Source organism: Engystomops pustulosus, chromosome 3, assembly GCF_040894005.1.
Source record: "Engystomops pustulosus chromosome 3, aEngPut4.maternal, whole genome shotgun sequence".
Taxonomy (NCBI): Eukaryota; Metazoa; Chordata; class Amphibia; order Anura; family Leptodactylidae; genus Engystomops; species Engystomops pustulosus.
Window position 1 is genome coordinate 135,433,798 of NC_092413.1, and position 13,060 is coordinate 135,446,857.

General features: G+C 38.1%; 1 protein-coding gene across 9 annotated transcripts in view; it reads left to right on the forward strand.

Annotated features, from left to right (window-relative positions):
* KHDRBS2 (KH RNA binding domain containing, signal transduction associated 2) overlaps positions 1–13,060 on the forward strand; it is a 255,902-nt gene that overhangs the window by 134,281 nt on the left and 108,561 nt on the right. For all 9 annotated transcript variants that reach the window (XM_072142213.1, XM_072142212.1, XM_072142214.1 and 6 more), the window contains exon 3: positions 2,206–2,322. In XM_072142213.1, the coding sequence (XP_071998314.1) occupies positions 2,206–2,322 (117 nt within the window). The remainder of the gene's footprint in view (positions 1–2,205; positions 2,323–13,060) is intronic.

Below are 13,060 nucleotides of genomic sequence, written 5' to 3' on the forward strand. Positions count from 1 at the left end.
CTTTTCACCGCCAACTTTTTCAAGCTCTGCACAGTATTTGCTTGATCAGTGCCTGCGGCAGAGAGCACACACATGTCGTGGCAGGCACTAGAGGGGTTACTGTGCATGCGGAGAACATAAAGAAGCCACGGCGTGAAGGAGTGTGCCAAGGTATGCCCAGGTTGCACAGGTAGGAGGGATGGCAGAGGCTATTGGGGCACAGAATAGCCTTTATTTCCACAGCCTGTAGAGGCTACTCCATGTCCAAAAATTAGCATATTATAATATAAAGTCTACATCAGGTAAGAAAGTGTTATATAATTAGTGAAAGATAGTTTAGGACTTAGCATGTTAGTAGAAACCTTCCCTCTGGTCTACCTTAATAGTTAGCTTCCTGATGGTAGGTTTCTTTTGTGCTGTGACAGGTTCCCTTTAATCCACAATTTACTTTGACTCTAAAAACATACATCTGCACCAAAGAGTAAAAAAATGTCAGGTGTGTCTCCAGCCTTCAAGTGAGTATTTACAAATTAGTTTGTTCCAACTGGATTTAGTGATACGAACAACAAACTGCTAAATGGACATGCTGAGTTTAACTGAAGAGTTCTACATTCCTGAAAAGTATATCCAGTAGACGGACAGAGCAAACTACAGGGGGCACATTTATTATAGGTTGGCGCTAAGTGCTCCCTCTTATCTATAAGGAGGCTTTGGCCTGCTGACAAATCCCCAGAGTACTTCTACCACAGGTCTGACCTGATGTAGAACTATGGCATAGCACTGTGCGTCAGGAATTGTAACTAAATCCGTGATAGAATGCCTGCAGATCTCCAGTGACTAGTGATCTAGTTACCACATTTACCACATTAATGATAATAATAATTCCTTTATTTATATAGCGCATACAGATTACGCAGCGCTGCACAGAGCTTGCCAAATTGGTCCCTGTCCCCAATGGGGCTCACAATCTAATCAACCTACCAGTATGTTTTGGAGTGTGGGAGGAAACCCACGCAAACACGGAGAGAACACACAAACTCTTTGCAGATGTTGACCCAGGTCCCCAGCACTGCAAGGCTGTAATGCTAACCACTAAGCCACTGTGCTGCCCAGCAATATTCTCAGTATAAGCACCCAGCCAAGACAGCTTCTTCACATAATTTCCAGGGTTTCATTTCTTTTACACTAAAAAAATCCCGAACAGTTTGAAAACTAGTTTATTATACAGCATATGGTGAAAAGGTGCATTTATTTCAGTGCACTAAAAACACACTAAGCACACCCTTGCACCATTTGCTTCAAAGTTGGACGTTTTCCCTCTCTTTCCTTAGATAACTTTGTGGGTTCCCAGCTTAAACTGTAGGGTGCTGCAACACCTCACATTGGGGTTTGGTTAACACTATGCTGCTGTGAACTTTCTTTTGATATATTTTATTATAGAACTTGTTTTGTTCTTATAAGTGTAATTATTGAGTAATTTGCCTATTTTTAATTTATTTGTATTACCTTGTACACAGGGAGTTGCATGTGCTTGCATAGGGTTTTCTATTCTAAGTACATTGGTACAACTATAATTTAAATAATTTATAAAACAATATAACAATATTTCATCCTGCTGGTGCAGGCCTTGTTGTTGTTTCCCCAACTTTTTTTTTTCGTCTTGTTCTCATCTTCATCTTCAGGGGTCACCACAACCACTGATGCAACCAGCAAAAGGAACATGTACTGTATGCCTCAGGGTTATGCCTGCTCTGAAGTCTGAACTGGGGCCTCAGGTCCAATATTGTGGGCTGATCATAAAATGAGCAACTTAGAGTTAAACCTCATGCCTATCCTGATATTTGTCTTATGTTAAGTCCTGATACTGCCCATAAGATAACAATACTATAACATCATTACTTATGTTACTCTGTTCCTCCATGTGTCAATGGTGGAAGAGCTCCATCAATTGGTCATGGAATCCACAGTTTTTTGCATAAGCCCAAAGAAGTGAATGGGGACGTGTGCTATCTTTAGAAAAGACAGTTCACACGAATCCTAAATACGTTGTTGTGTTAATGAGCTCTAACATTATATAGAGGATCTTTCCAAGGCTATACATATCATTGCAATGAATAAAAACTGTCTGTGCCACATACTATGTAGACTGTCACTTTATTCCAGAAAATATGCTGAACACAAAGAGAAGAAATGAACGTTCAACCTGCTTTTATTTTTATTTTTCAGTTTAATTTTGTGGGGAAGTTACTTGGACCAAGAGGAAATTCTTTAAAAAGATTACAAGAGGAAACTGGTGCAAAAATGTCTATCCTGGGAAAAGGGTCAATGAGGGACAAGGCAAAGGTGAGCATTTAACATGTCCATAAAATAATTTAAAAAATATTAGTGTGATTAAATTTTAAAGGAAACCTACCACTTGTAGTGGCAGGTTTCTGATGTAAATACCGGGCACCAGCTCAGGGTGAGCTGGTGCCGGAGTTTATTCTCGTTAGTGTTTTAAACCGCGGTATCGCGGTTTAAAACACTTTTTAAACTTTATAGCCGGCGCAGGGAGGTACGCGCTCGGCGCTTACCGTGCGCGCGGCTACATAGGAAGTGAATGAGAGCCGCGCGCATGGTAAGCGCCGAGCGCGTACCTGCCTGCGCCGGCTATAAAGTTTAAAAAGTGTTTTAAACCGCGATACCGCGGTTTAAAACACTAACGAAAATAAGTTTCGGCACCAGCTCAGCCTGAGCTGGTGCCCGGTATTTCCATCAGAAACCTGCCACTACAAGTGGCAGGTTTCCTTTAAACTAATAATATAATGTATCATTTTAATGTTTACACAAGTATAAAATTGCATCAATATCGCTATTCTTCCTTCCCGAATAAATTTTACGTTTTAACAGATTAGATTTTAACATTTTCATAATGAAGATAAAAAGTCTACTTACTCTGAAGCAACATTACATCACTCATCTTTTACTCTTACTTTGTATAGCTTGTGTTGTAACCCATAACAGCAGTCACATTTCAATTGTTTGTGTCAGCAAAACTGTCAACTATAATGGGGGAGATTAATCGGTTTATTTATCAGGTTTCTGATAGCAAAACTCTTCTAGTTGCTCATAGCAACCAATTAGAGCATAGCTTTCATTTTCCCATTGCAGTTGAAAAAAATGAAATCTGAGCTCTGATCGATTGCTATGAGCAAGTTTTGCTTGTGATAAATCTCCGCCAATGAGCTGAGCCGCTCAGTGCAGTGGAGGAGTTCATTTTTTTCACCAGAAGATTGTTTACATTGTCTGATGCCATGATAATGCTTTCCAGAATGCAAAACAGAAGTGAAAGCTGTGAACAGAATTTGAGTCAGCAAGTATTATATACAAAATACAGTGAAGAGGATACAGTAATAAGCACGAACTGGCCGGCTCTTTTGCAGTAAACTCACATAGTGGCATGGATTCATTATATACAGCGTCCACCCACCCAATAATATGCATGCCCTCTCAACCCCCATGGATTATATGCAGTCCCCTCCTCCCAGCCCATTCTTGACATGCAGCCCCCTCCTCACCCCCCACACATTGCATGCAGCCCCCGTCTCGCCCCCCATGCATTATATGCAGCCCCCTTCTAACCTCCCATTCACAATATACGGCATCACCTCACACTCATTCAATATATCCGCCCCCTCCTCACCCCCATTCATTATATGCATCCCCCTCCTCACCCTCATTCATTATATATGCGGCCCGACAGCCATTCATATTGCAATATAATATAGAATAATTTATATTCTAGGTCTAGGATATTCAGGTATACCATAAAGAATGACAGTGCCATTTACCGTAGGATTCTCATATTTAAAGCAATTATATTGTTTATCTTAAAACATCCCTTGCTCTGTTCTAGAAATGATGTTCTCAAATAGACTAAATCAATGAATGTAGCCTTTCCATATTGCACAGCTTCTGTCTCCCCATGCATGATATAAAAGGCTTTTGCTGCCTTGAGAGTAGATCATTTTATCTCAAGGGAATGAGCATCAGTAATCTGTCTGCCTATGGTGTGAAATGTGTCTTTGAAATTTTGTTTCTATCCCAGAATCACATGAGTAATGTAATGATACCACACAGTAGGTGTTTATTCCAAAATGCAAACAATTTTATTTTGCTTTAGTGACTATAATATTACAATAGTAGGGGATATGTTAGTACATTGGAGTGTTATCCAACTGTTGCTCGATTATACAGATTTTTTTAGATTTAGACATAGATTTAGAATAATATTTACAAAATATTAGCAACAGCATTACTAAAGGATACATACATATGTATTTCTTAATATATCTATATCTATATATAAAAAATAAAAAAGTTTAGCAGCACAGTCCTCCAAAGAAGTTGTAAAGGGTGTTATCCTACACTCTCACCATACAGAATCCAGAGATATGTAAAAAATAGAAACCGACAGCACTCCAATTTAGTGAAAAAAAGGGTGTTTATTTCACCTCTTGCAACGTTTCAGCTGTGTCCCAGCCTTTTTCAAGCAATCAAAAGGCTGGGATACAGCTGAAACGTTGCAAGAGGTGAAATAAACACCCTTTTTTTTCACTAAATTGGAGTGCTGCCGGTTTCTATTTTTTATATATATATATATATATATATATATATATATCTATATATCTATATCTATATATATATATCTATATATATATATATATATATATATATATATATATATATATATATATATATATATATATATATATCTATATCTATATATATATATCTATATATATATATATATATAGATATATATATAGATATATATATAGATATAGATATATATATATATATATATATATCTATATAAATAGTAGCTGTGTAATGAATAAAAACAGCTGGTCTACCAGCTTTAGTTTAAAATTTAATAATTTATTTTACGTGTAATTATTAGCATTTAAAATGTCAGTAGGATCATCTGGGTTTATATATAAAAAGAAGCAACACTGATACATAGACTCAGGTGCACTCCCAGAACGGAGACTAAAAGTTCATTGAAATACAAAAAAAAGGAAAATGGCAGCACTCCAAGACTTCAACAAAACAAGTTAGGGTTCTTTATCTACCTTGTGTACTCTGAACGTTAATTCCTTCCACAAGTTTTTTTTATTGGCTTAAAATTAAGACTTTTCTTGGCTCATTACTTTCGGAAATTTCCATCCTTCTTTATCTTGATTATCTTTGTAGATGGCAGCAGATTTTATAAGAATCTTTTGGTCCATTTGTCCATTTATCTTTCTTTCAATTACATGCAGTCCCCAGATTACATACTAGATAGGTTCTGTAGGTTAGTTCTTAAGTTGAATTTGTAAGTCGGAACTGTATTGTAACATCATTGTAACTCCAGCCAAATTTTTTTGGCCTCTGTGACAATTGGCTTTTAAAAATGTTGGGTTGTCATGAAGAACCAAGATTAACAATAAAGCTTCATTGCAGACACCTGTGATAACTGTTACAGCTGTTTATTGTAGCCCAAGGCTAAAGTATAGTAAATTCCCAACATCCAGAGGTCCGTTTGCAGCTAGGGGTCATCTGTAAATTGGGTTTTCTTAAGTAGCGGACCCCCTCTATATGTAGTTTGCCTAAAACTTTCCCATCTCGAAACTTCACAGTTGGTATGAGGATTTTGAAGTTGTATTTAGTGCTAATTGGCCTCCTAACACGGTGTCTATTTTGGTGTCCAAAATAATTAAATGTTGGTTTCATGTGACCAGAACACTTTCTCCCATTATGTCACAAGCTTCTTAGAATGTTGTTGAGCAAACCATTCTCTTCTGATTATGTTCTCTGCGCTGCCTGAAACTTTGCGATGAGCACCAGGTGGTGGCCTGTTTATGGTGGGGTTATTTTCCCTCGATTTTTGGATTATGGCTTCAAAAGTGCTAATTGCAACTTTCAGCAGTTTATAAATTCTTCTGTAACCAATAGCATCATTATGTTTTGCAATTATGAAGTTGCAAAGGTCTTATGACAGTTCACTGGTAGTGATGAGCGGGACCAAACTGCCAAATTCAGGGCCGTACTGAATTTGGCGGATTAAGCAACTACCATCACAAAGCCAAAACAGGCATGGGCATGGCTGTGATAAGCAGGTGGCACATGTGATAGTGCTGTATAAGAATTTAAAATACGAGTTTTTGACCTACAGTATTTGTGTCAGGTATTCAGGTATTTGCGTCACTGTTAACTTACACTATTACTCTCAGACCAATTTGTGTCATACAGTACTACATAGTAGTGCCATTTTTACTATTTTACCTATATCCTCAAATGGTAATGAAAGTTCCTTTTAAATGAGGAAAACAAATATTAAGTGTCAGGGGCGTGGTTGTGCTAGTGGTGGTGGTGATGGAGCTGGTGCTATAGGAAGAGGGCATGTTCCGCCCCCCTTTCCCTATAACTGATATAAAAATATATTGATTATTAGGAGACTGCTCTGAGTTCTCTCCATTATTATCATATGCTCTAGGGGTTCCTATTATATAATTGGTAGAGTAGAATTCCTGGTGCACATGGACTCTCTGCCAGTTTTTCTTTATTATGAATAAAAACAAAAAATACAGTAAGATGTATTTCAGCCTCTCCACAAGGCTCTGTCAACTAAGTGCTGTCCATCATCAAAACGTTTCCGTTTATATTATCTGCTTTGCAGTCTCCAGTATTATTATCTTCTCCAGTTGATCATTATGTGCTCTGGGGTCTCCGTTATTATAAAAAAAAAATTTCTGTTCTGTGGTCTCCACTGTTAATTTTCTGTTTGAACGCTATATTGTTATTTTTTGTCTGATCTAGGTTTTGTATTAGTTATTGTCTGAATGCAGTATTTGGTTTTCGGTGTTCTGTACTGTGGCATTTACCATTTCTGTAGTGGCATTTAATGGTTTATTGTGGTTGCTGGTGCATCTAGGGTTCTGGCTTATTAGTTTGGCCCTTTTAAATTGAGCAGTACGAGAATTCGGTCCTCAAACCAATAACGATTATACCTCATTGATATTGAGCGACACTGCCCCTCTCAACTGCGTAAGTTGCAAACCACTGAGGTCAAGGAGTGAGTGCAAAGGGATTGTGGTACTGCAGCATAGCATCTGCAGTAACGTTTAGGTACCTACAGTAAGGTATAGGTTGCAGTAAAGTATAGGGTGTTTAGTGTTTATTTTATGAAGTTTAACATGGACAGCCTTGCCTAGGCATACAGTGTGAAGGGAGGAAAAATATATGAACATGTAGCTGATGTTTGATTAGTGTTTTTCACAAGCTGTGATTCAACCAGATACTTTGGTCATTAATCTAGTACACTGATATCCTTCAGTGTGAAAATTGCTGGTTGTGTTTCTACCTCTCTGCCTCCCTGCCAGGTTTGTGCCTTATAAATGTGGGTATCAATTATATGTTTGATTGCTTAGCCCCATTACAAAAACTGGATAGAAGTGTTGTAGTTTAATTTTAGTTAACAGGTTTCTTTAATTCAATTCTAACATATCATGTTAATGGTTTAAAAATAGAGTAAGGATACTCAGAATTAAGTATATTGTGACTCTGTAACATCCATTTGTGCAGTGCCCAATATGTGCGTGTTTCCTTGCTTCAGCACTTTCTTAACACATGGGGTATGTGAAATGATAAAAATTGTCTTTAGTTTTTGCTGATCTGCAGATTCTGGCTGAGCTCAGCTAGCCACTGTGGAACAATGATCCTCTAATTTAGATGTCATAGGCTACAGATTTCTCCCAAGATGTTTCTGTTCTGCCGCAGCACTCTCATTTGGAGCACTTATTACAAGAAAAGCAATTGTTGTGCTAAAACTGAAATATCTATTCTGAAATAATTGTCACTTGCAATACTCTTTAATAATAATGCATCTGTCAATTCTACTTGTATGTTAAGTCAGAAGTCTTTCCTCTTATTATTTGTTTAATAAAAGGGCACATTTAATTTAGACTGTGATTAACACTCAAATTGATTTCATTGTATTTTTATGTTGTTAGTGATTGTAAGTATAAAGAATATCCAGGCACACAGAGTTTAAGTTGAAGTTAATGAAAAAATGTTGTGCTTTTGAACCCCACTGAAACTTTTCCTTATGCCTCATAGCCACAGCTCTTCTTCATCTTTCAGCAGTCTTCTTGACCTATTTGTGCAGCCCTTGCAATCAAGTTCCCGGCTAGGAACTTTAACAATTAAGTTGTCAATTGAAATTGTCCTATAGGAAATAATACCCTTCTAGATCAGTCATTGAAGACCCTGAGGGTGCAATCACACATTGCAGTTAAAATTGCATCTCAACTGAATCATAATCAGTTTTGATTTAGTTTTAGGTGCAGTTGCTTAACAGGATTTTCTCATGAAAATCTCCTTTCTGCTCACTTCAGCCTCTCTCTGCTTCCTGCCTCTCCCCACTGCATCCTAAAATGAGCTCACACAGAGACACTTCCTGCTGGCAAGAAGCATGAGGAGACTAAATCTACAAGCTACAGGCAAGATAAGATCTTTATAACAGGGGACTGTGTGTTTTATAGCTCCAATGTAGCAGAGATGTAGCAGCTCAAGTGTGTAATTGTGTGTTATATTCATCTCATTTTTATCATTATCTCTCATCTCAGATCTGTCTCATCTCTTTTTCTATGTGTCAGATACTAGTAAAATGTTCAGGAGATAAACCCTGTACTCTGATAATCTAACCACTTTGTCAGCGCACAGGGATCTTAATGTGTCTGCTTAGAGAGTCCCTGCCCACACTCTGGAATTTTACACTGAGTGAAATTATAAAGTAAGGGGGTTAAAATTGATCTTTGTTGTGTAAACATCACTAGGGGATTAACATTTGAGAATTTTATTTCATGGGAAAACCCCTTTAACTGAACAGGAGAATTTGGTTTCATGGGGTAACCTGTTTGATAAATGTGATTCACCAGTTCAGTTCATGTTTTTCTGATGACAATGCTGTTGACATGCAATCCAGGGTCTCTTTTTAAAAGCACATTTGGTGACATTTTCAGGACTTGTATGCCAGTTTTTTGGTAAATGTGATTTTTTTCCCCTTTACACCATGCCCATGCCAAGTGCGCATGGAGGGCCAGAGGCGGAGTTGGCAGAGGCGGGCAGGAATGCCTACTCTCTAGTTATAGCCGGCGAACATTCAGACCTGAAGGCTATAGTGCTATTCTACACCAGGCAGGACTTGGCATAGAATTTCCTCATTTACTTGTCTATATACTGACATACTGCTAATTTTGGCAGTAAAATAAAATGTTTGAGAACCTGTATATATTATGAATCTAAGTGAATTGAATAGGGTAATTTTTAATGCTATCAGACTTCAGAGGAGATAAACTGAATCTTCTTATAGTTAAACGAGCATGTACAGTTCTGTACTTCTATCTAAAGGAGTGTTGAAATTTCACTTTTTACTTACTATTTTTGCTAAATTAACTTCATATTCAATTTTTGCTTTAGGTTGAGCTCTCCCTACTACTACAACAAATTAAAATATCAATAGTGAAATTGCAAGTTTTTTCATTCTAGCACATTCTATTTCTTTTAAAGAATTAGTTTGGAAGACATTTTTTATATTTGATAAATCAATAATAAAGGGGATAATTGTAAACGTTGTTATTTACTTTATTAAACATGTTGCCTTGTTTCAGCAAACAAATGTCATGGTTTGTATAATGAAAGTACAATTTTCCAATATACTTTCTTTTTTTAATTCCACATGGTTTTCTAGATCTCTGCTTGCTGTCCTTCTATGTATAGGAGAAGTTATGACAGGTGTAAGAATACATGTAAGAGTCCTAAATAGGTTTAAGAGTCCTAAACTCACCCACATCATCTACCCATATGCTAGACCACATTGATCAACAATGAAGGCATACAACAAGAATGCAGGTCAAGCTAGAAGGGTCAAACCTAGAGGGCAATGAAGTACCTTATTGACAGGCACAGAAGCAGTCTGATTTCAGGGCAGGTAGATATCATACAAATTACAACATTTGAACCAAGCAGAAAAGATGCAAAATCGAAAACAAGCTAAGGGAATTTAAGAGAAGCAGGAGTCACAGAGAGACACAAGAGAACCATAACACGTAGTAGACTGCTGGAACCATGTTTACCATGCAAGCCAGATCTAAACTCAGGTGGAGAAAAAGCAGACAGCAAGGAAAGTAGGACAGAAATATGTCCCACTTTGTGTCAACCACTTAACCATGGGCAAATTTCTATATGCTGGAAGCTAACATTGAAGGTTCTTATTGAATGGCAGCAAACAGAGGTCTAGAAAAGGAGGGGGGGGGGGTAACAGTATACATAAAGCATTGACATGTTCCCCTCCAATGAGTAGTGTTTCTGAAACCAATTCTGATGTGTTTATGCAGCTGATAAGGAAATGAGGCTAAATATTAACAAATAATGCACATGGGATGTAGCAACTTGCCTTTGTACAAGTACAGTCTTAAAACTTATTGGTCTCTATGTGTTTTTGCTTAACATCATTGCAACTACAGATGGTTTTACAGAAATTTAGCTCCGATAAATGAAGAAATCATCAAGACCATATTCCTGTTAAATTGCAACATACTGTGGGAACAATTACAGCAAAATAATATTAGAATTGTTGGAGAGTTTTCTAAAAGGTTCCAGCTTTATTGCTGATAAACTAAAATGCTGATATTGAAAGGCTTAATCATCACTGGCACACATCCTGTTTTTTTATTGGAGATTTTATTGAAACTGTACCCTAAAGATTCTTTTCTACCTCAATCCAATTTGCTTGAAAACATGAAATATACATGAACATACTGTATGTATTTTATTAGTTTAACATTTAGTTGTTTAATGAAATCTCAGGGGGAAATATACACCCTCTTAAGAATATATGTATTTATTGGCAGTTTTTGGGGGGAAAATAGTGTGTGAAATGGAATCACATTACATAATGCTCACGTTAGAGCCATTCTGTCAAGTACATTTTTGCAGCTGCCCAGACTGTCCTGATGAATGTTTTTTTTTAATAAACCCATATACATGGGCCCTAATTCTACCACCAAACACTGGGAAAACCTATTGACTCGAGTATAAGCTGAGGGTGGGAAATGCATTGGTCACAGACCCCACCAGTATATAGCCAGCCAGCCCCCTATAGTATACAGCCTGCCCCCAGTAGTATACAGCCAGCACATCTTGCCCCCAGTAGTATACAGCCCAGCCCATCTTGCCCCCAGTAGTCTAGAGCCCAGCCCATCTTGCCCCCAGTAGTATACAGCCAGTCCATCTTGCCCCCAGTAGTATACAGCCAGCCCATCTTGCCCCATGTAGTATACAGCCTGCCCCCAGTAGTACACAGCCTGCCCCCATGTAGTATACAGCCACCTCAGCCTGCCCCCAGTAGTTTACAGCTTGCCCCTAGTAGTATATAGCCTGCCCCCAGTAGTATACAGCCACCTCCGCCTGCCCCCAGTAGTATACAGCTTTCCCCCAGTAGTATACAGCACCCCAGCCTGCCCCGTGTAATATACAGCCCAGCGCAGCCTGTCCCCAGTAGTATACAGCCTGCCCCGTGTAGTATACAGCCACCCCAGCATAAAAAAAAGGAAATAAACTTATATACTCACCCTCCGGTGGCCCCGATGTGCAGCGCTGCTCTCCCGTCATGCTGCTGCTGATGTCATGCTAGGGGCCGCCCGGGAGAAAAACAATGGCGGCGCCGAGCAGAAGAAAGAAGACGGGCACAGAAGCCTGAAGACGAGCCGCACGGACATCGGGGGAGCAGCGCTGCGCATCGGGGCCACCGGAGGGTTTATTTTTATATATATATATATATATATATATATATATATATATATATATATATATGTGTAGTTCCTTCCCCACAAGCCAACATCAACTTCCTCAATGCAAGTGCTGATTGTTAACTTAAATCTCTATACTCTATTTACGCTACTGTTATATACTTGACATTGTGCTATCGTTTTCTTATAAACTTGCATTGTATCATCCTTGAAAACAAAAAGATTTAAACAAAAAAAAAACATTTTAGTCTTGACTGCCTTCTAGTAGCTATATACCAGCACTTCATCTTGTTTTATGTGTCATCAGAACACTGTTGCCATAATTATATATAGTATGCATAAATATATATGTGTGTGTATATATATATATATATATATATATATATATATATATATATATATATATATATAGTGTACACTGTGCGCAGAATTATTAGGCAAATTTGTATTGTGATCACATCATCCTATTTATATATGTTTCGCCTTCTCCAAGCTGTATAAGATTGAAAGGCAACTGCAAATTAAGTAAATCAGGTGATGTGCATCTCTGTAATGAGGCATGGTGTGGTCTAATGACATCAAAACCTTATATAAGGTGTGCTTGATTATTAGGCAACTTCATTTTCTTTGACAAAATGGGTCAGAATTGAAACTTGATGGACTCTGTAAAAGTCAATGATTGTGAGATGTCTTGCAGAGGGATGCAGCAGTCTTAAAATTGCCAAATTTGTGAATCGTGAACTGAACAATCAAGTGTTTCATGGCAATAGCCAACAGTCACAAGAAGCATGTTGAAAAAAAAGGTGCAAAATAAATGAATTGAGAATCAAGCGTGAAGCTGGCAAGATGCCATTAGCCACCAATGTTGCCGTATTTCTGAGCTGCAACGTTACTGGAGTATCAAAAAGGGACATGGCCACGGTAAAGAAGGCTGAAAATTACCCACTTTTAATAAGAAACATTAAATAAAATGTCAAGACTGGGCCAAGAAATATTTTAAGACTGATTTTTCTAAGGTTTTATGGACTGATGAAATGAGAGTGACTCTTGATGGGACGGATGGATGGGCCTGAGGCTGGATCAGTAAAGGGCAGAGAGCTCCACTCTGACTCAGACTCTATGGGGCATTTTCATCAGGACTGATGTGGCGCAGAGGCCCTGAAATAATCGCAAATGCTAGCCTATTGCTAGCACTTGCAACTATTTAGCCCTTTCCGCCACCTTCACTCTGCCACCTTCACGCCTGTTGC